Raw genomic sequence first — 26895 nt, forward strand, 5'->3', positions numbered from 1 at the left:
AATACAAAGCCTGCGGTTCCACTCTAGGTATACAGGAAGCAGAATCTCTAGGCAACGTGTTTTTAAAAATACTCTACATTAAAAATAAATAAATAGAAAAATAAAAGTTTTCCAGATAATTCTTGCTGTGCTAAAGTTTAAGAAGAACTGCTGTAGGCCTATATTCAATGTGTCTAAAATTTCCACTTCCATGTAACTCACTAAACTAGCCTGGCTTCCTTGTCTTTCTACCCTTTGTTTCCAGCTGTTTTATCCTGGTGGTACCTGATCAGACCACCTGGTTATATAGGAACTCAGTTTTATGTTTTAGCATCCACATAAATCAGAATTCTTTTATGCAACTCTGTATAAAAATACTGACTCTTAGTCTTGTGATTTGGTTTGCAGCAAAAACACCACAGTTATTATTTATGTATTTATTTTTATATATTGATTTTGAGAGAGAGAGAGATAAAAACATCAATTTCTTGTTCTCCTTACTTATGCATTCATTGGTTGATTCTTTTTTTTTTTTAATTTTGTTTTATTGCTTAAAGTATTACAAAGAGGTTGATTCTTGTATGTGCCCTCACCGGGGATGGAACCCACAACCTTGGCATATTGGGACAATGTTCTCACTAACTGAGCTACCCAGCCAGGGCTTGAATGACCAGTTATAACTTCTGAAAATTTTCTGTTCACGTCCAGGATAACAATGGTACAAATTTAGAGATGAGAAAGGAAAGAAGTGCTTACATGGGCTGTGAGTTCCTCCTGGGAAGCTTTCACTTCAGCTTGTAATTTCTCAATGTACTGAAATGGAGAAAAGTTTAGAAACAAAGTATATAACTATTCTTTTTACATATTCAAAGTATTCCAGATATAAATATGTACCAGGTCTCAAATCATTGAATGGCATTGTCTCAGCTAGAGGTTTTGAAAATTTTCATTAAATAAATTATTGAATCATGAAGACAAACCAGCCTTCTCTGTGGAGGAGAACCAAGATGGCGGCATAGGTAAACACTGGAGAATGCTGCCTCGCACAGCCACTTCAAAAATACAACTAAAAGACGGAACGGACATCACCCAGAACCACAGGAAAGCTGGCTGAGGGGAAATTCTTCAACTAGAAGGAAAGAGAACAGCATACCGAGACTCAGAGGAGGCGCAGTGCGGAAAATACAAAGGTGTGGAGGTGCGCGCAGAGCGGGCTGGTGGCTGAGGGCGTGGTTGTCGTTTTCAATCGGGAGGGAGGCTCAGGCCCTGAGCTCCAGTTCTGGGCGAGTCTCTAGGGACCCAGACTCAAACGGGAGAAGCGGGACTGTCTGCCATCGGTCAGAACGCGAGGGCAGCTTTCTCTCCGAGGTTTGCAGCAGTTGCTGGGACTCTGAGAGGCAGAGCCTCTGGGGACTGGACTGAGAGCAACCATAACTCATCCCTCCGCCCGCCCTGTTGATCCCTGGGGACCTGCCCCGCCCAAGCCCTGCACAGAGCCATTTGCCGGATAGCCTCAGGAAAAGGCTAGATTAGCACCTCCCCAGAGGACAGAAGTTTTCCCACTGCAGACACAGCTGACTCTCACAGCCAGTTGGCCTGAAGGTCAAATCCCCCCAGTATTAACTACAACAATCAAGGCTTAACTACAACAAGACTGCGCACAAAGACCACTAGGGGGTGCACCAAGAAAGCATAAAAAATGCGGAGACAAAGAAACAGGACAAAATTGTCAATGGAAGATATAGAGTTCAGAACCACACTTTTAAGGTCTCTCAAGAACTGTCTAGAAGCCGCTGATAAACTTAATGAGATCTACAAGAAATCTAATGAGACCCTCGATGTTATGATAAAGAACCAACTAGAAATTAAGCATACACTGACTGAAATAAAGAATACTATACAGACTCCCAACAGCAGACCAGAGGAGCGCAAGAATCAAGGCAAAGATTTGAAATGCGAAGAAGCAAAAACACCCAACCGGAAAAGCAAAATGAAAAAAGAATCCAAAAATACGAAGGTAGTGTAAGGAGCCTCTGGGACAGCTTCAAGCGTACCAACATCAGAATTATAGGGGTGCCAGAAGATGAGAGAGAGCAAGATATTGAAAACCTATTTGAAGAAATAATGACAGAAAACTTCCCCTACCTGGTGAAAGAAATAGACTTACAAGTCCAGGAAGCACAGAGAACCCCAAAAAAAAGGAATCCAAAGAGGACCACACCAAGACACATCATAATTAAAATGCCAAGAGCAAAAGACAAAGAGAGAATCTTAAAAGCAGCAAGAGAAAGAAACTCAGTTACCTACAAGGGAATACCCATACGACTGTCAGCTGATTTCTCAACAGAAACTTTGCAGGCCAGAAGGGAGTGGCAAGAAATATTCAAAGTGATGGATGCCAAGAACCTACAACCAAGATTACTTTATCCAGCAAAGCTATCATTCAGAATTGAAGGTCAGATAAAGTGCTTCACAGATAGGGAAAAGCTAAAGGAGTTCATCACCACTAAACCAGTATCATATGAAATGCTGAAAGGTATCCTTTAAGAAGAGGAAGAAGAAGAAAAAGGTAAAGATACAAATTATGAACAACAAATATGCATCTATCAACAAGTGAATCTAAGAATCAAGTGAATAAATAATCTGATGAACAGAATGAACTGTTGATTATAATAGAATCAGGGACATAGAAAGGGAATGGACTGACTATTTTGGGGGGGGAAAGGGGTGTGGGAGATGCGAGAAGACTGGACAAAAATCGTGCACCTATGGATGAGGACAGTGGGTGGGGAGTGAGGGCGGAGGGTGGGGTGGGAACTAGAAGGAGGGGAGTTATGGGGGGGGGGAAGAGGAACAAATGTAATAATCTGAACAATAAAGATTTAATAAAAAAAAAAATTATTGCATCCTTCCCTATCTTTTTTCCATCCTATGGAAGAGCACAATGATAAAGGACATGAGTTTGTTAAGAGTTAGAAATGATTGGGAAAAATAATGCTTGCTGATATACTGTAGGTAATGCTAATCTACCTTATATCCTATATACATGTGTATGAGGCCAAATGGGTTTGTATCTGCCTTTGTAACACATGGATATGTTTTTCTAAGAATATATATATTATAAATTTATATAATAACCATATATAAATGTCGAGAGATCCAGAGGTTAATAACTTCTTATAAAGGAATTGATTAAAAGCATATGCCAAATCTTCTGATCCACTGTTTTATTACATAGAAAGTATTCCTTGATTGAAACCTTGAAAACTAAGAAACATTTGTATAGTCAATAACATTTGCTAAATAAAGTATTCAGATAATATGGTTCAAAGGGATACATGTCAAACAAACTTTAAAAATATTATTATGTAAATATTTATCAGGGATAACAATTACTAGTATGTTTAGCAAATACAAATATTATTTGCCATCTTGAACTTAAACCCAAACTTTCAACCCAGCCAGTAAAGAATGCAGAATTGTCAGTTCACATCAGTTTAGGTAACTTTTAAAATAAAGGTGATATTTCTTCTACTACATACCTGGTCTTTTTCAAGAACCATTTTTTCGTATGGTTCCCCACTGTGTTCCTTGTGGTCCAGAGCCTTTAGTTTTGCCTCCAGCCAGGAAATTTGCTCCAGAAGTTTTGACTTTGTTTCTTCAGAGGCTGAAAGCTAATGACATTTGCTTGTAAGGGTATATCAGCACAGTGACTTTTTTAAAAGCCAAATTTATAAACTAATTACCTCCACCAATACCTATTAAATATGAAAATGGCTTCTTGACTATTCCTCATAGATAACCGATGAAACAACATCATAGAGAGGAAAAGAACATTGCTTTTACTTATTTTTTCATAATAAAGATTTTCTGGGCAAGAGATGAGACCAATTGTTACAGCAGGCAGAGAGATTTCTAATGCAGTGATTTCAACCGTCATCTTTATTATGTTTCCAGATCACTTTATTTGTACAGCTGTATCTGAAATCTGTACTGTGCTTTCCATGTGGTTCTTGAAACTGAACTCTTGGGGGACTACAGTTCTCTAGAAAGAGTAGGAGTTCTGACTCCCTTAAATGATTACCATATAGGCAGCTGGGTAGATGGAGCTAAAGGGAAAAAAAATGCAGGAATTTCAAGTTGAAGTCTGATCAAAGGCTAGTCTATGCTAAACTTAACAACAACAAAAAAAGTCTAGAAGTGGCTGTCTTTGTTTTACTGTTTGTAGATTCCTCTTGAGGAAAGTGGTAGTTTGATAGTCCCCAGTCCCTTAATTCCCTTGGAGAGCCCTGGACCAGCTTTCCTTTCATCCAGGCAGCTTGCTGTGCGTTTCCTCTGTAGGTCAGCAACAATCCTGAGAGTGCCTGGAAAGGGACACACAGCCGTGTATTCATTCCAGGTCCAGCATATCCCCTGGGCGGGCATCTCAGAGGACACATGCCGCCTCCATATTACTCTAAGCATTATTGTGAAGCATATTGTCGCATCTTGAAAAGTGCAGCCAGTATTTAACGACAGTTTACCAAATATAAAGAGGTTGATTTGCTGTGGAAATCAGGTGGGAACATCATATATACTAGCATCCATCCATCCATCTACACAAATCATCCACTTAACAAATATTTGTCTAGTTGGCACTCTCCACAACCTTTATGTTATATGCTAGGTGTTGGGAAGCACACGAGACTTGATTGGAAAGTTGTAAGGTGGACATTCTGATAAAAGGGAAGTGTGTGGAAGGTCACCTGCCCTGTTTATCGGAATTCTGACTTAGGGGAAACTTAGGGGAGTGTCGAAGGCAGTGCCCCTAATTATTCCTTGATATTTCCAAACAAGACTGTGAATGTGTAGACCCCCGGGTGTTTACTGGAATCCTTATGCTTAATCTCTAGATGCTCTTGCCTAGAGGACAATGTAAGTACATGTGTCCTCCCAAGATTGCTCACCCTACTGATGGTATCTAAAGATAAAAACTACAATAAAAGGCTAACGAGGCAGGAAATGGAGGCGGCCTGGCTCCGTCCATGGGCTGTCTCTTAGCCCTCTCCCCCACAGTGAAGCTGTCGGAGTAACCTGTTCATCCTCCGTTCAGGGGCTGCTGGTCAGGTCAGCCCCGGCAGCTAGGGATTATGAAAGTGAAATGTGAGGACCAGCGGGAGCACATATGTCACGCACCACTGGCTATGCCTTTCTACTCTCCGTGACTTAGGAGGCCTGTGGTGCTCCTCGTGAGCACTAACACCTTTAACTCTTGGGTGCATGATGGTTTGGGAATGTAACCTTGTTTCTCTTAGCAACCTATCTTATTACACAGTTTAGAGTAATAGCTTAGCATACAGACTCTTAAATCAGACCCTTTGGGTAAAAATCTCAGTTCGCTACTATCTATGTGATTTGGACAAGTTGTTGAGTCTCTCTGGGCTTGATTTTCTTATCTGTACATGGGAATGGGGATGAAAAAGTAGTACTTACTTTATGGGTTTGCTTTGAGGATTATTTGAGTTTATACAGGGAAACACTAAAAATAATGTCTGGGACATATCAAGTACTCAGTAACTATTATTATTTCGTCTACCTCCTCTAGATTGCAGTAACCACTCATATGGGTTTTATCCAAATATTTATTAGTTATCCTATCTAATAATAGACAAACATGGTAATTGACCATACCTTTGCTACGCCTCCCATTGGCTAATCAGCGTGATATGCAAATTAACTGCCAACAAAGATGGCGGCTAATTTGCATAGTGAAGGCAGGGTGTGACAGCGCCATCCTGCCCACCCTGCCACCATCTGGGCCTGCTATTTGCCACCCGGGGCACCAGGGCAGGACAGCGCCATCCCGCCTGCCATGCCGCCATCCAGGCCTGCTATCTGCAGCCCGGGGTGGCGGGCATCCCGTGTGCGACCCGGCCCGGGGAGGCCGCGCGGGGCAGCGAAGGCTTGAAGGCAGCTCAGGCCGGAGCGAAGGCCTGGGTCCCAGGTGCCGGAGGAAAACCAGTGCCAGCAGCCAGGGGAAGGGAAAGCCTATTGCACGAATCTTTTCGTGCAACAGGCCTCTAGTCCTATATAATAAAAGGCTAATATGCAAATTGTCCCTATGGGCGGGAGTTCGACTGGCCGGGAGTTAGACGTGGGCTGATCACCAGGGGGCAGCACAGAACACTGTGGGCCTTGGCAATGTGGCGCTGGCAGTGGGCGGCAGTAGAGGCGCTCTCAGCCCTGAGAGGCCCTGATGAGAGCAGGACCGTGGCAGGATGGTGAAGCAGGTGAGTGGGCGGTGCCAGGCCAAGGTGGGTGCGAAGGAAGGCCCCAGCCAGCACCCGGGGGAAGGGAGGCCCTGGCCAGCAGCCACTAGGGATCCTACCCATTCACGAATTTCGCGCAGTGGGCCTCTAACCTAATTATAAAACGAAATATCTAAAGACTTCACAGCCTCTATGAGCTAGTTACCTAAACTCAAATTGTATTTGCTTTGTTCACTTCCTGCAACCACTCTAGACTTCAGGGGAAAAGGTCTCTAGGTCTAGTATTTTTTTTCACAATATATTCCTTCTTAGTCTGGCCTATTTCATTTCCATATTTCTCCTGATCCTATAATTCCTCTAGTCATCATTTGGTTGTCTCTCTATCTACTCTTTATTGCTTTAGGCTTTTATTCATTCACTCAATAGATATTCATTTATTCACTCATTTGTTAAAGTGATATGTGGGACATTTATTATATGTCAGACTTTAGAGGTAAAATATGTATTTATTATATGTAAGACTTTTGAGGTAAAAAAATGTAAAAAAACTGATATTGTTCATATTCTCAAATACCTCACACTATACCAAATATTTTAAAAACTATTATATAAGATGAAAGTGTATAGATAAATAATAATCATAATTAACATTTACTGGGTACATCTCAGGCATTCTGCCAAACCTTTTGTTTTCATGATTATTTCATCTTAATTCAGTTTCATACTCATTCTATCTGAAGACTTCAGATGAGAAAATTCAAGTAGTTCTATCTGGTTGTATAACTTTCCTAAGGAAGTACCAAGTAAACGTTGGAACCCATGCTTTTAGTAGTGGACATTGGGTCTGATACTGTAAACCCAAATTTGACCCCAGCTCAAAAAGTGGGGCCTGATAATCACAAACAATCCTGTTCTCATTGCTGCTGATTGGTTCAGGAATCAAGGCCTAAAAGCAATCGGAGCCTTGCTTTTCTTTGGCAACAGTTACCTCGTATGAGAAGATGTGATCTGACTTGGAACACTCACAACACAGGAGGAACTTTGATGATTTGGAGAAGTGCTCTCTCTCTCTCCTTTATCAGATATGAATGCTACTGTAGCCGTCCTATAAATATCAGGAAACCAGTTATGTGATAAAACCACACTCTGAATGGAAGAATGCAAAAAACCTGGTCTGGTTCACACTATTGAAATGTTTTATCAAATGATCTTGAAGCATGTCCCACCTTGAGATTTATACTTAGTGAGATAATAAGTTTCCTTATTGTGTAGGTGTTGAGTTTTCTATTACATTCTACCAATAGAATACTTGATGTCTGATTCCAAAATTCCATGCTCTTGACAACAAGTCAGTAAAATCCATAGAAAAACAGCAGTACCTACATTTATTCAGTAGCTATCTGCTGTGTGCTATCTATATATGTGCTACCTTATTCTATTGCTCAAAACCCTAGGAGAACTTTTATTTGTATTTCTTATTATTATCACTATTTAAAGATTGAGGAACCAGATGCTTTTGGTGATGAATTAACTTGCCCATAGCTAATAAGAAGAGGTTGGGTTTGGATCTAGATTGGTTTGCTTCTACCTCTGGGTTCCATATGATATCCAAACCCTAACTCTGAGGCTGCCTGCAGAGACGAGGCCTGTGATTCCCCCCCGCTCCCCCTTACTATGTGGCCTTCAGCATTGTTTCTCACATGTTTGTTTACTTATTTACCTGAAGAAAATTAATTTTGTTTTAAAGGCTTGAGAATTCTGACCTGTCATCTTGCTTCCTTTTTATACGGACACCAACTCCATCTCATTCCTCTCCACCTGTCAGGGATTTCTGTCTTCATATCTCTTTCACTCAGATATGTTTATCTCCAGTTCAGCTTAACTCTAAAGCACTTGGCACCAGGAGAACTATGTTTTATTCTTACCTCCACAACTCACTGACACTATGACCTTGGTACCCATAATAGGATTTTACTATGCTACCTTTCTATATTTTTCATGCTAGTTCTCTAGTCATATGTATTCAAACTAGATTGTAAATTTTCTAGAAGGTTGAATGGAGAGTTTGGTTAAACTTACAATAAGACATAATCAAATTGGCCAGGAACAAGCTTTGCTAAAATCGTTCCATTTATTAACTTTTAAACTATGAGTCTTAATTCGCAAATGTATCATCACCTCACAAAAGCAGGATAAAGGGATATTATTTCCTCTTCATGTGGGGCAAGTTTTAGTAATGTTGGGGCAAGAACTAGTAATTTACTGTTGGATTACATTACATAATAGTGAAACTGTTTATTAGCATAGGAAAATTGGTACTTCCCCAGTCCTTTGAAAAACAGCCCGTTGAATAAACCTGGTAATCCAAAAGAAAAGAGATGAGAGGAAAATAAGATAAAAAGTATACATTTAATCTTTTAAAAATGTAAGTGCTGCATAAAAGATTGTGCTTTACATTAAGTCACAATGTTAGCTGCCAAAATTTTGAATTCACTCCATTGTTTTGATGGGGGTTTAGAACTTTTCAAAGCCTAATTTTCAATTCAGGAAACCCTTAGGATTTATGCCTAAATTTAAATTCAAATTCTAGGGTAGAAAGCAAGGCATCAAAGTGAATAAGAGGAAATTCAATTTAGAAGCTACAAGATATCACAATTGAACTTTAAAACTCTGGGGACCTTGGGCATTGCTTCCTTTCTTTTTTTCTTTTCTGTTCTTTTTTACTTTTTCCATAAGAACTAGTTTGTTTTATAGAGTAACTGTTTTGAAAGCTTAGTCCAACTTAGAATCAAATATCTGCTTACAAAAAGAGAGTAGAAATTCTCCTAGTCTTGAAAGGATAATTTTTATATATCTTAGCTAGCCAGCTTTGCTGGAATGGATAGTCAACATGATGCTGGGAAGATAATATTCTACCTTTGACTCCTTTTGAAGACAAGGCCCCCTTCCCTTCTGTTCATGTTCCTACAACTGTGGAGTGAAGAGGTGATTTTAAAAGCATTAACAACATTTGTCTTAAGAATTGTGTAGACAGAGAAACTAAGATGGCAGCATAGGGAAACACCGAAATTGCTGCCTCCTACAACAACTTCAAAACACAATAAAAAAACAAAACGGACATCATCCAGGACTTACAGGAAGGCTGGCGGAGTGGAAATTCTACAACTAGAAGGAAAGAGAAAAGCACATTGAGGGTCAGGAGCTGTGGAAGTAAAGTGCAAAGGTACGGAGGCTCGAGAGTGCACGGAAAGGGGCTGGTACCTGAGGACACGGCTGTCTTTTTGAATCGGGAGGGAGTCACAAGCTCCCGACTGCTCTGAGCTCCGGTTCCGGGAAGTCTTTGGGGACACAGGACTCATACGGGGAGAAACTGGACTGTCTGGCAGCGGGCAGAACTCGGAACTCGAGGACGGCTTTCCCTCAGAGGTGCTTGCAGCAATTAAATTATCAGGACACTGAGACGTGCGCGGCCCCTTAGGGCAAGGCTGAGAATCCGCCATAGTTCCTTGCTCTGCCCTTTGATTCCCTGAGACCCTGCCCCACCCAGGCTGTGGCAGAGGCTTTTGCATATGAATGCCCTGGCCCTTTGCAACCTGAAAATTACCTAACAAACTGCAGCTGGGCCACAGACCCAGAAGTTTCAAGAGAAGGCCCAAGGCCCCACAGCAGATTGCATTGCTTCATAGCTGGGCCTCGTCAGGGCACCTCCAAACTCCAAAAAAGGAAGGGGAATCTGCAGTTCTCTTCATAGCTCCTGCTGGGTAACATCCAAGAGCCAGTGTACCCAGTGGTCAGAGGGGGACCATCCGGATTACAACTCCTCAGATCCATAAGGGACACACCCAGGGGGCAGACTCAGTGAGCACCAAAGCCCCACTGAAGCAAGTCTTGCCCCAGAAGGGTGTCTTCAGCACAGAAGTTCTCCCACTGCAGACACAGACGATTCTCACTGCCAATAGGCCTGGAGGTCAGTTCCTCCCAGTGATCCTACAACAATCAAGGCATAACTACAACAAGACTGTGCACAAAGCCCAAAAGGGGGTGCACCAAGAGTGTCCACCTCAGGTAACGGGGGAGGCTGAGCCACTGGGCCCTACAGGACACCTAGCACACAAAACCACTCTACCAACACAGGGAAGCATAAAAAATGCGGAGACAAAGAAAAAGGTCACAAATGACTGGATATAGAGTTCAAAACCACGTTTATAAGGTTTTTCAAGAATTTTATGGAAACCGCCGATAAATTTAGTGAGACCCTCAAGAAATCTAGTGAGACCCTCGAGGATATGAAAAAGGACCAACTAGAAATTAAGCATACACTGACTGAAATAAAGAATAATATACAGAGATTCAACAGCAGACAAGAGGATCCCAAGAATCAAGTAAAAGATTTGAAATACAAAGAAACAAAAAATACCCAACCAAAAAAGAAAAAAGAAAAAAGATTCCAAAAATATGAAGATAGTGTAAGGAGCCTCTGGGACAACTTCAAGCGTACCAACATCAGAATTATAGGGATACCAGAAGAAGAGAGAGGGCAAGATATTGAAAACCTATTTGAAGAAATAATGACAGAAAACTTCCCCTACCTGGTGAAAGAAATAGACTTACAAGTCCAGGAAGCGCAGAGAACCCCAAACAAAAGGAACCCAAAGAGGACCACACCAAGACACATCATAATTAAAATGCCAAGAGCAAAAGACAAAGAGAGAATCTTAAAAACAGCAAGAGAAAGAAAGTCAGTTACCTACAAGGGAGTACCCATACGACTGTCAGCTGATTTCTCAACAGAAACTATGCAGGCCAGAAGGGAGTGGCAAGAAATATTCAAAGTGATGAATAGCAAGAACCTACAACCAAGATTACTTTATCCAGCAAAGCTATCATTCAGGATAGAAGGTCAGATAAAGAGCTTCACAGATAAGAAAAAGCTAAAGGAGTTCATTACCACCAAACCAGCATTATATGAAATGCTGAAAGGTATTCTTTAAGAACAGGAAGAAGAAAAAGGAACTCTTACCATTTGCCACAGCATGGATGGAACTGGAGAGCGGATAAATACCACAGGATCTCACTCATTTGTGGAATATAATGAACAACATAAACTGATGAACAAGGACTGATCCAGAGATGGAGAGGCATTGATTGGACTGTCAGGCCTTAGAGGGAAGGTAGGGGAGGGTGGGGGTAAGGGGGAATGATCAACCAAAGGACTTACATGCAAGCATATAGGCCTAACCAATCGACATGGACAACGGGGGGGGGGGTGAGGGCATGACGGGAGGGGGGGGTAGGGGGTAACGTGGGGATAAGGACACATATGTAATATCTTAATCAATAAAAAATATATTTAAAATAAAAAAAAACAGTAAAAAAAAGAATTGTAGAAAATAGACAACTTCATATTATACACTTGAAGCTGTGTAAATTCATTTTAAAAAGTTCAACTTTTAATATGTACCTCAATGTTCAATAAAGATCATTATAGAGATACTAGGGGCCCAGTACACGAATTTGTGCACCTTGAAAGGAATTGTGGGCTGCGAGGCTGCGGTGGGCACAGGGAAGGATCTCAGCTCATCCTCTGCACTCTGTCTGGTCCCTCCTGCTGTGCTGCCCCCACCCCCACCCCCACCCCCACCCCTGTCCCCTGTCTGCCAGCAGCCCCCCTCCGCCACCACTGCTCCCACGCGCTGATGGTGCTGGCCCCTCTCACACCCACTGATGGTGCCGAGCAATTGGGACCAGCGCTGGGTGCTGGCAGCGGGTGCAAGTGATGGCTCTGGTGCCATCGATGGGTGCGAGTGGGGCCAGTGCCAGCAGCAGGTGTGGGTGCTGGTTGCAGGTGTAAGCACCCTGTGGGACCACGGCGTGTGGGAGCAAAGAATTTCCAGTAACCACCAGAGGATCATCCTGATGACAGCGACTGGTGCCCTGCCTTGGTCTGGCACCCCGCTCACCTGCTTCACCATCCCACCGTGGCCAATTCCCACCATGTTCTACACTCTGCCACCTACAGCCAATGCCTGCCATGTTCTGTGTGTGCACCCTGGTGGTCAGCGCACATCATAGTGACCATTGTTTGGTTGTTTCGCCATTCGGTCTACTTGCATATTAGGGTTTTATATATATAGATTACAATACAGTTAAAACCAAAGGAAGACAAATTGTATTTGCTGTACAATGTATTGATACAGTCAAGAAAGGGTATTGATATATTTTAGGATTGTACTCAAGATAATAATTGAAACAAAATGAGTTGAACTTCACAGAAGATGGCAGAGTAGGAAGCTCCAGAAATTGATCCCTCCACTTACACAACTATTGAGCTGACAAGAACTGTCAGAACTAACCATTTCAGAACTCTAGAGCCTAGGAGAATAGCTGTAGTATCCAGGGAAGAATTTTATGAGTAAAGAGACTGGCAAGCAAGGGAACCTCTGTCAGGTCACTGGCTAACTATAGAGATAGTGGAACAGGAGACTTTAGTGACCACACATGATAAGCAATACAGTCTTTGCAAAATTACTTTAGAAAAATAACTAGACAAATATATAACTGCAGCCCTCAGCAAGCAATAATAGCAATTCTTGGGGAGGAGAATCTGATTTCCAGAGTTACCACATTACAATATTTAAAATGTCTAATCTCAACAAAAATTATAATTCTTACAAAGCCAAGTATTACCTGTTTACGAAAAGAAAGAAAGGAAGAGATAAACAATTATTTTTTAGGAAATCCAGACATTGAACTTTTGGATTTACTGAACAAATACTTTAAATTAACTATCTTGAATATGCTCAAAGAGCTGAAATAAACCACAGGTAAAGACATAAAATCAGAAGAATGGTATATGAGCAGGTAGGGGATAAGAATAAAGGGATAGAAATTATGGAAACCAAGTAGAAATTCTGGAGTTGAAAAGCAAAATAGTTGAAATAAAAAATTCAAAAAAAAAATTCGTTGGAAGGGTTCAACAGCATATATAAGCAGGCAGATAAGAGAACCAGCAAACTTGAAGATATGATAGCTGAAATTACCCAGTCTGAGGAGCAGAAAGAAAGAAAAAAGAATTAAGGGAAATGAACAGAGCCTAAGGGACCTATGGGATACTACAAAGCATATTAACATACATATTATAGAACTAAAAGTAATTTTAAAAGATACAGAAAAGTAAAAGCTAATCAAAATGGTACACTAGAAAAAAAAATCAAACACAAAAGAAGCAGCATTGGAGGAATTGATAAAATTACCCGCGACAGAGAAAACAAATAGCAAAGGAAAAGAAGTATGTGCTTCATTATCAGCAGTACATTAAAAGTAAATGGATTAGACTCACCAATAAAAAAACAGAGTAGGCTCTGGACAGGTAGCTCAATTGGTTAGAGTATTATCTCAATATGGCAAAGTTGTAGGTTTGATCCCCCAACAGAGTACATACAAGAATCAACCAATGAATGAATAAATAAGTGGGACAGTGAATCAATGTTTCTCACTCTCTAAATCAATTTTAAAAAAGACAGACTAGCAGAATGGATAAAAAAAACATGATTTAAATATGCTGCTTACAAGAGACTAACTTGAGACTCAAAGAAAGAAATAGGCTGAAAGTGAAAAGTTGAAAAAACACATTCCATGCAACTAGTAGCCAAAAAAGAGCTGGGGAGACTATACTAATACTAGACAAAATAGATAATAAGTCAAAATCATTACAAAACACAATTGATAAAGTTAATTCACCAAAATTATTAACATATATGCACCAAACAACAGATCCCCAGAATATATGAAATGATTATTGACAGAATTTAAGGGAGAAATAGACAGTAACAAATAGTAATAGAGACTTTAATACCAATTTTAATAATAGTTAGAACATCTAGACAGAAAATCAATAAGGAAATATATGTGAACAACACTACAAACCATCTAGATGTAGTAGATCTATGAAAGACAATCCACCAAACAACACATAATACACATACTTCTCAATTGTACATGGAACATTCTCCAGGATAAACCATATGTTAGGCCATAAAATAATTCTCAATAAATTTAAAAGGATTGAAAAATACCTTCACTGACTATAGTGAAATGAAACTAGAAATCACTAACAACAGGAAAACTGAAAAACTTTAAAATAAATTGAAATAAACAGCACATTCTTAAAGAATGTGTTGAAGAAAAAATAGGTTGAAGAAGAAATCATAAGGGAAATTAGAAAATATTTAGACACATGCATGTGCACATGCACACACAAAGTACAACATACCCAAACTTAGGAAATGCAGTAATGGCAGTGCTAGAGGAAAATTAATAGCTGTAAACACCTAGGATAAAAAAGAAGTATGTTAAATCAACAATCTAACCTCACACCTTGAAGAACTAGAAAAAGTACAACCAACACCAGTAGACGAAAGAAATAAACAAAATGGAGAAAGAAAAACAGTAGAGAAAATCAATAAAAACCAAAAGTTGTTTTTTGAAAATGATAAAAAAGTTGACATATCTTTAGTTATGTTGATTAAGAGAGAGAGACAGAGAGAGAGACAAAAACAAACAAAAAAAACAACTAGAAAAAACAAGAAGTGAAGACACTACTACCAATCTTTACAGAAATTAAAAGAAGTCTGAGAATACTATGGACAATTAAATACCAACAAAGCTCATCTAGATGAGGTGCAAAATTCCTGGAAAAACACAAATTACCAAAAGTGATTCAAGAAAAAATAGGGGAAAGAACAACAACTTCATAGATAGATAGCAATACAGTGATTACCAGAGGGAAAGGAGGTGGGAGGAAGTAGGGAAGAGTAAAGGGGGGAGCAATGGTGATGGAAGGAGGCTTGACTTGGGGTGGTGGACACACAATACAATATATAGATGATGTATTGTATAAGTGTACCCCTGGAACCTATATAATTTTATTAACCAATGTCACATCAATAAATTCAATTTTTTAAAAAGAAAGTAAGGAGACAGAATCAGAATTAAAAACTTCCCCCCAACAAAGTTCAGGATCAGATGACTTCACTGGTGAATTCAGTAAACATTTCAAGGACAATTAACACTAATCCTACTCAAACTCATCTAAAAAATAAAAGAGGAAATACTTTCTAAAACATTACCTTAATACCAATGTTAGGCAAAGATACTACAAGAAAAGAAAACCACAATATCTTTTATGAATATAAATATAAACATTCTCAACAAAATACTAGCAAACTGGACCAACAGCACATTAAAAATAATATACTATTATTATTTTCTTTATGCTCAGTAAGACACATCCAGTTCACAGTGGATGTGTTCCACTTTGCTAATGACTCCAGAAACATGATATATATAACCTGCCATCTGAAGGTCACTTCAGCTGACCAAGTCCCAGACCAACTAAACAAAGCCTGTTCCTTCAGCAAGTCCTCCAACAGCTGGTCCCCAGTAGAAGGCACTGCTGATATCTGTCACTGCTGTAACAAGGGCAGCTGTGGCATTCCAAGTCGTTCCAGGAGACTGATGGGACAGGGGCAAGAGTCTGCTTCCCGCAGGCGCAGGCAGAAGAGGCAGATGTCACGGTGGGGCCACTGATCTTCTTGGGAAAGACTGGTAACCCTGACGTGGAGGAGTTGACCTCTTCTCTCACCTCTTGGATGCTGGGGTTAGTCCTAGCAATGGTGGCATCTCTGACTCTGGCCAACATTGTTCTGGGTCTTGCCAAGTGGCGTCAGGCTGCTTTCCACCCTGGGAAGTGACCTGTGTATGCTTCTCAATAAAAGAAGTGTTAACAAACAAACAAAAAATTATCCCAGGGATGCAAGGTTGTTTTAATATTTTAAAAAATCAATTACTTTCATACATCGCATTCATAGAATAATAAAAAAAACCACACACACACAACAGGAGCATCTCAATAGGGTCAGGAAAATAATTTTCAAAATTCAACAGGATAAAAACACTCAACAAACTAAGACTAGAAGGAAACTTCCTCAACATGATAAAGGGCATTTATGAAAAACCCACTGCTAATCTCATTCTCAGTGATGAAAGTGGATAGCTTTCCCCCTCAAATCTGTAACAAGACAGGATGCCTGCTTTCTCCACTGCTCTTCAACCTCGTACTGGAAGACCTACCCAGTGGGATTAGGCAAGAAGAAAACCCAAAGCATCTAAATTGAAAATGAAGAAATAAAACTCTGTTTGAAGATGTGATTCTATATATAGAAAATTTCAAACAATTCACAAAAACTAGGGTTAATAAATGGTTTCAGTAAAGGTTCAGAGTACAAGTAAATACACCAAAACCTTTGTTGCTATACACTAATGTTTTAAAATGTAGGTTTTAATATTATTCAGGCATAGTGAGGCCAACAAATCAGGAGATGTCTGCCTTCAAAAGTATAGTTTGTTACAGTTCCTAAGAGGAGGGGTCATGTCACACCATGTGGAGGGCCATACTTTGGGGGAGGGGGGCGGAGACAATGTGGGGAATTACCAGGATCAGTCAAGAGGTAAAGGAAGCAAGAAGAAAGTGGTGGGTAAGAGCATTTATTGTAGTTTCTGTGGGAAGGAAGGGGTGAGTCAGGATAAGCAGGATGTTTTGAGTAACTTGTCCCTAGTTGTCTGGTTGTGGTGAGTAAGACAGGTGAATAGTGTCCCTGAGTGTGGAGCCTGAAGGAGATGGCCCTGAGGGTGTGAATTTTGGATTGATTAGTTTGCACTTAAAAGGCAGGCTCACAGGCAAGCCATTTACTATCTCTAGGAATTGGCTAACCCTGGGAGGGACAGTTTCTCCAGGATCAGTGAAACCCCAGATGTCAAATAGTCTCAACTACAGAATATAAAAAGCATAATTAATACAACCAGAAATGAGCATTCTACAAAAGGAGATACAGGCATATCTTGGAGATATTGCAGCTTTGGTTCCAGATCACCGCAATAAAGATAATATTGCAATGAAACAAGTCACACAAATTTTTTGGTTTCCCAGTACATATAAAAGTTATGTTTTTACTATACTGTAGTCTATTAAGTGTGCAATAGTATTATATCTAAAAACAACAACAATGTATTTACCTTAATTAAAGCATGCTGCTAAAAATGCTAACCATTGTCTGAGCCTTCAGTGAGTTGGAATCTTTTTGCATCGATGTTGGGTGGTTGCTGAAGGATGGGGTGGCTGTGGCAATTTCTTGAAATAAAACAGCAATAAAATTCACTGCATTGATTGACTCTTCCTTTTATGAGGATTCCTCTATGGCATGTTATGCTGTGTGATAGCATTTTACCCACAGTAGAACTTCTTTCAAATTTTGAGTGAATTACTGCTGTTTTATCAACTAAGTTTATGTAATATTCGAAATCCTTTGTTGTCATTTCAACAGCCTTTATAGTATCTTCATCAGGAGCAAATCTGTGACTCTTCCTTTTACTTGAACACTTAGAGGCCACTGTAGTATTATTAGTTGGCCTAATTTCAATATTATTGTGTCTCAGGGAATAGGGAGGCCCAAGAAAGGGGAATGATGGGAAACAGCCAGATGGTAAGGCAGTCAGAACACACACATTTGTTGATTAAGTTTGCCATCTTAAATGGGCATGGTTCATGGTGACTCAGAAAATTACATTAATAACATCAAAAATCACTAATCATAGATCACCATAACAAATATAATAATAATGAAAAAATTAAAATATTATAAGAATAACCAAAATGTGACAGAAACACAAAATAAACAAATACTATTGGAAAATAGTGCCAACAGACTTGTTTGATGAAGGTTTGTAGGTTGTCACAAACCTTCAATTTGTAAAAAAATAAAAAATAAAAAATGTATCAGCGAAATGCAATAAAGCGAAGCACAATAAAATGAGGTATGGCTATAAAGGAAGCAATTCTATTCACAGTAGCATCCAAAAGAATAAATTACCACGTAATAAATAACCAAAGAGGTTAAAGAGTGATATACTAAAACTATAAAACATTGTTGAAGGAATTAATGAAGACCTAAATAAATGGAAAGATATCCCATGTTCCTGAATTGCAAAAGTTGATGTTGTTAAGATGGCAATACTTCCCATAGCAAACTACAGAGACAATACAGCCCCTATTAAAATTACAATGGCTTTCTTTGCAGAAATGGAAAGCCAACCCTCAAATTCATATGGAATCTCAAAGATCCAGAATTGCCAAAACAATCTTGTAAAAGAACAACAAAGGTGGAGGACTCACACTTCCCAATTTCAAAATGTACTACCACAAAGCTACAGTAATCAAAACAGTGTCTTACTGGGCATAACGATAGACATGTAGATCAATGAAATAGAATTGAGAGTCCAGAAAGAGACCCAAATATTTATGACCGGTTAAGTTTCAACAACAGTGCCAGGACCATTCAATAGGTAAAGAAGAATTTCTTCAATAAATGCTGCTGGAACAACTGGATAACCACATGCAAAATACTGAAGGTGCACCCTACCTCACTCCATAAACAAATATTAACTAACATGAATCTAATTATAAGAGCAAACCCAAAAGACTTTTAGAAGAAAGCAGGAAAAAGTCTCCAAGCTCTCAGATTTGGCAGTGGATTCTTTGACACTAAAAGCACAAGCAACAAGCCCTGCCAATGTGGCTCAGTGGTTGAGCATCCATCCATGAACCAAGAGGTCTCCAGTTCAATTCCTGGTCAGGGCACATGCCCAGGTTGCGGCTCAATCCCCAGCGGAGGGCGTGCAGGAGGCAGCCAATGGATGTTTCTCTTTCATGGATGCTTCTATCTATCCCACTCCCTTCCTCTTTCTCCAAAATATATATTTAAAAAGCACAAGCAACAAAATAAAAATAGTTAAATTGAACATCAAAATTTAAAATTTTGTACAGCAAAGAACATTATCAAGATAATGAAAGTAAACCTATAGCATGAAAGAATATATTTGAAAATCATATATCTGATAAGGGTATAGTATCCAGACTATATAGAGAACTTTTACAATCCAACAACAAAAAGACAATCCAATAAAAACAAATGGGGGGGAGAACTTGAATAAACATTTCTCCAAAGAAGTTATACAAATGGTCAAAAGCACATGGAAAGATGTTCAAGAGCCTCCCCAGTGCCAGGTAGATGTCACCATGAAGTTTAATTTTGTAATATATCTCAGGAATCTTTCATTTCCTTCCCATTTTGTTATTAATATCTAACTCTATAAATCCACTTTCATTAATAATTTTATGAATAGAATTGGAAATGTTTCTTTAAAAATTTTTTTTCAATTACAATTTACATTCAATATTTTTTATTAGTTTCAGGTATTCAGTATAGTGGTTAGTGGAAATGTTTCTTAATTTTAAAAAGTCAACATCTTTGGTTATTAATTAAGGAAAGGCAAATCAAAATCACAATGAGATTCCATTTCACAGTCACTATGATGGCTGTAATTTAAAAAAGGAAAAGTAAAAGGAGTTGGTGAAGATGTGGAGAAATAAAAACCCTTGTCCATTGCTGGTGGAAAACAGTTTGGTGGGTCATAAAAAAGTTAAAAATAGAATTACCATATAGTCCAACAATTCCATTCCTAAGTATGTACCCAAGAGAAATAAAAACATATATCCACACAGAAACTTGTATACAAATGTTTATAGCAGCATTATTTATAATGCCTAAAGGTGGAAATCCAATGTCCACCAACAGATGAATAGATAAACAAATTGTGTCTTATGTATGTACAATGGAATATTACTCAGACACAAAGGCGTTGAAGTACTGACACTTGCTATAACTTGGACGAGCCCCAAAAACATTCTGCTAAGTGAAAGAAGCCAGGCACAAAAGGTCACATATTGTGTTATTCCTTTCATATGAAATATCCAGAATAGGTAGCCCATAGAGACAGAAAGCAGATTAGTGGTTGTCAGGGAATGGGAGGAGGGGAATGGGGAATGCTTATTTAATGGGTACAAAGTGTTCTGGAGGTGACAAGAAAGTGCTGAAACTTTTGAGAGGTGGTGGTTGCACAACATTTGAAGGCTCTAAATGCCACTGAATTGCATCCTTCAAAATGGTTAATTGTGTGTTATGTGAACTTAATCTCCATGAAAATAAAAGAAAAATGACTTACTAATTAGCTCTCAGTGGTCAAGAAAATTGTTAGCATTACTTCCATTTATTGAATGTTATTAGAAAAAAATAACAAAATTGAATTGACTGGTTTCATTTTAAATTAATGAACACAAATCTCAGACAGGCACTCAACAATGCTCTGAAATTAAAATATCATTATATTTTTCTTCTTGTAAATGAACTTTCCTCTTCCCTGAGATAACTCTTTATTACTCTCTACTCTTTTCTCTAATGTCATTTCATACTTTCTCTTCAAAATTCCACTTCACCCCTCACCCCAACAACCACCTCATCAATAATTCACAGAAAAAATAGAAGCCGCCAGATGGCCTGCTACTCTCTCACCTTCCCACCAGCCAGTATATAAGCCTTGCTGCAGCAGACACTGCTGATCTGTTTCCCAAGAGTTGTTTCCCATTTATCCCTTGCTACCAGACAGTAGATTTGGATTAGCTAGCAGCCATGTGTTTAGAGGCGCTTGGCTTTGTCTAGCATCAGGGAATGAATCACCACTGAACTAAGCCAGCCATGTTGGTCTCATTCCCGGGTATACTAGTAAAAGAGTATTTAAGCATGGGCCTGCAATCCTTGGAGAAGGATTTTACCAGCTCTGTAAAAAAGACACACAGGAGGAAGCACATCCCTTTTTCTCAGGATGCTTTGACTGAATATGATGCTTAAAACTGCTGCAGACACCTTACAAGTGTGGCACAGTCAGCACTGAGGGCGGCAGAGCCAAGGATGGCCAGCACCTCTGCTCTTGGTGACATCCTTGAGCCACTGAAATATCCAAACCTGAAACTGCCTCCCCTCTAGATTTATTCTTTTGTGAGATGATTGCTGGCCTTATGACACTACTTTAATTTGGCTTCCATTACTGGAAGGGGGAAGCATCCTTATTGAACAAATGGAGGAGGAGTTCTGACTATCGAAGGCCAGTCCTTCCAATTGGCTTTGAATCCCATCTCATTGGTCACAACACCTTTGCTTCTGGAATTTCCACCCTGCTCCCTCAATCCATTTCTGCATTACCTATTTCACTCTTTCTGGATGATTCTATTCAGCATACAAACATGTTACAGCAAGTCTCATGATGTATGGAAGCTGTCCGTTGAACTCTCCGCATCTCCAATCATTCAATTTCTATGCTCCTTTTCCCACTCAAGCTTCTTAAAATGATTGCCTCTATACACTCTTATCAGTTTCTTACATACTGTCATTCTTTTTCTTTAAAAATGTTGGCTTATATAACTGAGAAGCCAGAAATTGATTTTTGTTTCGCTCACAACTAGATTTCACAAACTCCAAAGAACTCATAGTATCATCTCTTTTTGACTCTATATCTTTGTTCTGCTCCTATGTGTTGGCCTTATTATTTCCCAGTGCAGACGAACTTCCCTCACACAGTGGGAAACATTATCTATGGCCTTCCAGGTTCATGACCTCACGTGTCGGACAATTTATCCTCCAGTAACAAACTGAAACAGGACTTGGTTTGGCCCATGCCTGTTCATATGACCTCTCCTGGGTCAATATTTATGGTCAGGAAAATGGAATATCATATTGACTGGACCTATGTCATATGCTCAAAGTTCATTCCCTCTATTCAGGGATACTGTGGTTGACAGTCACAGAATTATTACAAGATTAAAGCCAGGAGGAGCAATTCTTCAGTAAAGGTAGACATAAATTCAGAGGCCAGTTAAATACCACCCTCTGGGTGCTCAGCACAATTACACCCTTATGTTCATAAGTATATTCAATTCTTAAAATGCTCCTGCATAATATGGTGCATCTATTCTATGTAATTCAAAATGCACTCACCCCCTCCTGAAAGGGGACAACCCAAAGTCATCTCAAGTTACTGCATCTACCTTCACATTCAGATCTCCAAATTATGTGTAATACTCCCTGACTCAAATCCAGATGAGTCTCATCATCATATGGCACCTAAAGATCAAATAGGAAGTGTATCTCCCTCCTATGTCTAAAATATAGGGCAATCACAATATAATTCCCCTTCAGGAAAAGGGACAAGGGAACAACTTACATTTGTGGCAGGCTATTGCAAACACCATTTCTACTAGTCAGAGATAATGACGCCTGTCCGGGCAGTGCAGTGACGGAGGTTTCTGAGGTTTGATTCTGTTGCTGACCTCAGGGAGCCTTTTCTTCTATGGCCACGATCAAGAAACAGGGTATAGGGCATTCCTTCGGTGGGGGTTGTACTAAGTTTGAGTTTTGGTATGTCATTAATTCCTCTATTTGTCAGGACCATCTCAGTTATGTTACAGAAACACAGTTACATTGCCTCAGGTTAAAGAGACAAGTATTGGGTCATTTAGCTAGGAAGGAGAGGCACAGATGATTCTGAGTCTCAAATTAGATTCTCAGAATTTTCTCACTCTACCATCATTGGTCGGTCTCTCTCTCTCTCTCTCTCTCTCTCTCTCTCTCTCTCTCTCTCTCTCCCTCAACTCTTCAGTTGGCTTCTGTCCTCCACTACTCTACTGCAACTAATCTTGTCAAAGTTACTGATAATCCTCATTTTATCAAATGTAATGGACAAATTTCTGGTCATTTTTCAACCTCCCAGTAAAATATTACATTTGAACATCCCATGCCTCTTGAAACACTGTCTTCTTTCTGCTTCCAGGACATGATTCTCTGGATTTCTTCCTGATTCTCAGTTTCCTTGGCTAGATTTCCCATTTCTTCCAATCCTCTAAATATCGAAATCTGAGAGTTTGGTCCTTGGCCCAACTCTCTCCCTTATCTGCACTACTTCTCTAGCTGATTTCTTAGGTGCCATGATTTAAGTGATAGTCACATGTTTATGACTCACAGTTTTTTTACATAGTGTCAGACACATACACACACACAAGTAATATTGTCACTTGAATGTATACTAGGCATCTAAAAATTAGCGTATTCAAAATGAACTCATACCATATGTCTTCCCCAAACTTCTCTCTCTCAATAAATAGAACCACCCATCCATGTGTTTAAACCACAATATATATGAAACTTCTCTTTCCCTCACCATTCATCCAGTTGATCACAGAGTACAATGATTAAAACCTCACCATTAAGTAATGTGAATTTTTATTTTCATCTCCTTGCATTGCCTGTACTCCTAGATCTTCTCCTCCAAACCCACACCCATATGCACAGCAATTAATACTGCAGAATAGGTTTCTGGTGTCACTCAGAAACCGCTCAAAAACAAACTGAGTTGGCAAACCTTGTGGAGCTCATGCTACAGAGAAAGGAGTGACTTCATTTAAAAACAAAGGCTTTCCTTGTGCGAAGTGCTTCACAAGCTGACTTAGACTAGTGCTACAAACTATGAAATTCTTTGGCAATAAATAACAGAAGCAAGCACTTTAAAAATGACCTAGCCTATCTGTGGAATGGGCAGGAACCTCTGGCACTGAAGATACACACTTGGTTCACAGAACTGGTTTGGTCTCATTTTAATTTTACAGCTAAAAACAAACCACGAATTCCTCATCCTATCCCAGTCCTAGACAGAACAAACTTTTACATTTAGTAATATTTCTGCCTTTAGAAAGTTATTTCCAGCCATTTCTAGGTTCATGAATATCTTAAAATAGACCTCCGAAGGCCTATAATTTAGACGCATAGTTACCCCCTGGGTTAGTTTGCTCGGGCTGCTGTAAAAGAGCGCCACAAACTTGGTGGCGTAAGCAAAATAACTTTATTGTTCCATAGTTCTGGAGACGAGAAGTCTGAGATCAAGGTGTCAGTACGGTTGGTCTCTTATGAGAGCTGTGAGAAAGAACCTCTTCTCTGTTTCTCCTCTAGCTGCTGGTGGTTTTCTGGGGATCGGTGCTCCTTGGCCTGTAGAAGCATGACCCTTGTCTTCCTTCATCTTCATGTGGCTCTCTCTGTATTTCAGCGTCCAAATTTCCAACTTTAATGAGGACAACAGCCCTATTGGATTAGGGGCCCATCTCACTCTAACATGTCCTCATCTAAATGAATTACATCTGCAACAACCCCATTTCCACATAAATTCATATTCTGAGAAGGGGACACAATTGAACCCATAACACCCCTAAATGTAGAAGGTAATAAAGGAACATTTGAGCTCTGAGTGAAAACAGAGAGAAATATTTAATGAAAAGTCAATACATACAGGCATACCTCAGAGACATTGTGGGTTCAGTTCCAGACCACTGCAATAAAATGAGATTCACAATAACGGGGTCACACAAATGTTTTGTTTTCCCAGTACATATGAAAGTTATGTTTATACTATATTGTAGTCTATTAAGTGTGCGATAACATTGTGTCTAAAAAAATGTACAGATCTTAATTTAAAAATACTTTCTTGCTAAAAAAAAAATTGCCAACCATCATCTGAGCCTTCAGTGAGTTGGAATCTTTTCGCTGGTGGAGGGTCTTGTCTTGATGTTGACATAATGTGGATGGCTGCTTTTGATCAGTGTGGTGGCTGCCAGAGACTGGGTGGCTGCAACAATTTCTTAAAATAAGACAGCAATGAAGTTTGCTGTTTTGATCAACTCTCCCTTTCACAAATGACTTCTGTATAGCATGCAATGCTGCTTGTTAGCATTTTACCCACAGTAAAACTTTCAAAATTGCAGTCAATCCTTACAATACCCCACCACTGCTTTATCAACTAAGTTTATGTAATTTTCTAAATCCTTTGTTGTCATTTCAACAATCTTCACAGTTAAGGCTTTATCATGAGATTGCAGCAATCCAGCCACAGCTTCGGGCTCTGCTTCTAATTCTGGTTCGCTTGTTGTTTCCACCACATCTGCAGTTACTCTTCCACTCAAGTCTTGAACCCTCAAAGTCATCCACGAGGGTTGGAATCAACTTCTTCCAAACTCCTGTTAATGCTGATAGTCTGACCTCTTCCCATGAATCACGAATGTCCTTAATGGCATCTACAATGGTGACTCCTTTCCAGGTTATCAATTTACTTTGCCCAGATCCATCAGAGGAATCACTATCTGTGGCAGCTACAGCCTTACAAAATGTATTTCTTAATAAGTCTCAAGAGTTAAAAACTTCTCCTGATCCATGGGCTGCAGAACATTAATCTTATTGTACATCTCCCTCAGAGCTCTTGGGTGAACAGATGTATTATCAACGAGCAGTAATATTTTGAAAATTTTTCCCCCCTGAGTATAGGTCTCTACACTGGGCTTAAGATATTCAGTAAACCATGTTGTAAAGAAATGTGCTATCATCCAGGCTTTGTTGTTCCATCCATAGAGCACAGGCAGATTAGATTTAATATAACTCTTAAGAGCCCTAGGAGTTTTGCAATGGTACCTGAGCATTGGCTTCAACTTAAAGTCCCCAGCTGCATCACCCCTTAACAAGAGAGTCAAGCTGCTCTTTGAAGCCAGGCATTGACATCTCTCTAGCTATGAAAGTCCTAGACAGCATCTTCTTCCAATATAAGGCTGTTTGTCTACATTGAAAAGCCCTTGTTTATTGTAGCCACCTTCATTATCTTAGCTAGGTCTTCTGGATAAGATAGAAGTTAACTTGCTGCAACTTCTACATCAGCACTTGCTGCTTCACCTTGCCGTTTTGTGTATGAAGATGGCTTCTTTCCTTAGAACTCACAAACCAACCTCTTCTAGCTTCAAACTTGTCTTCCGCAGCTTCCTCACTTCTCTCAGCCTTCTCAGAATTGGATTAGGTGTTGGCTTAAGGGAATGTTGCAGCTGGATTAATCTTCTCTCCAGACCACTAAAACTTTTTTCCTGTTACACTAAGGTTGTTTCACTTTCTTATCATTCGTGTAATCACTGGAGTAGCACTTTTCACTTCCTTCAAGAACTTTTCCTTTGTGTTCACAACTTGGCTCACTGTTTGGCATGAGAGGCCTAGCTTTTGGCCTATTTCAGCTTTACTCACTGAGTTAATCATTTCTAGCTTTTGATTTAAAGTGAGAGACCTGCAACACTTCCTTTCACTTGAATACTTAGAGGCCATTTTAAAGTTATTACTTGGTCTAATTTTAATATTGTTGTGTCTCAGGGAATAGGAAAGCCCAAGGAGAGGGAGAGAGACAGGGCATGGTCAGTTGATGGAGAGTCAGAACACGTACAACATTTATCAAATAAATTTGCTGTTTTATGTGGGCAAGATTTGTGGCATTATATCCCAAACAATTACAATAGTAACATCAGAGATAACTGGTCACAGATCACCATAACTAATACAATAATAATAAAATTTTTACATATTGTAAGAATTACCAAAATGTGACACAGAGACACAAAGTGAGCAAATGTTGTTAGAAAACAGCACCAATAGAGGATTGATATAGGGTTTCCACACACCTCCAATTTGTAAAAAATGTAATATCTATAAAGTGCAATAAAGAAAAGCACAATAAAACAAGGTATGCCTGTAATTGAAATATAGTGTCAGGGCCCATGTATAGAGAGTCCTAAGATTCCTTTAATCTTCAAAAGAGATTCTTTGGGCCTTATGAATAGATAAGAATACCAGAGAGAAATGAGACATGGGAA

The 26895-nt window shown here is 39.5% G+C and overlaps 1 protein-coding gene and 1 pseudogene across 1 annotated transcript in view; both read right to left on the bottom strand.

The window, feature by feature from the left end:
• Positions 1 to 26895, bottom strand: part of CCDC192 (coiled-coil domain containing 192) — a 190861-nt gene that overhangs the window by 124243 nt on the left and 39723 nt on the right. Inside the window, exons 4-5 of the mRNA XM_059691842.1 lie at positions 3522 to 3653; positions 736 to 792 (exon numbers count right to left, since the gene is read on the bottom strand). Coding sequence (XP_059547825.1) covers positions 736 to 792; positions 3522 to 3653 — 189 coding nt within the window. The remainder of the gene's footprint in view (positions 1 to 735; positions 793 to 3521; positions 3654 to 26895) is intronic.
• LOC132232489 (tigger transposable element-derived protein 1-like) lies at positions 4195 to 26353 on the bottom strand (annotated as a pseudogene).

Source organism: Myotis daubentonii, chromosome 4 (assembly GCF_963259705.1).
Source record: "Myotis daubentonii chromosome 4, mMyoDau2.1, whole genome shotgun sequence".
NCBI classification, from domain to species: domain Eukaryota; kingdom Metazoa; phylum Chordata; class Mammalia; order Chiroptera; family Vespertilionidae; genus Myotis; species Myotis daubentonii.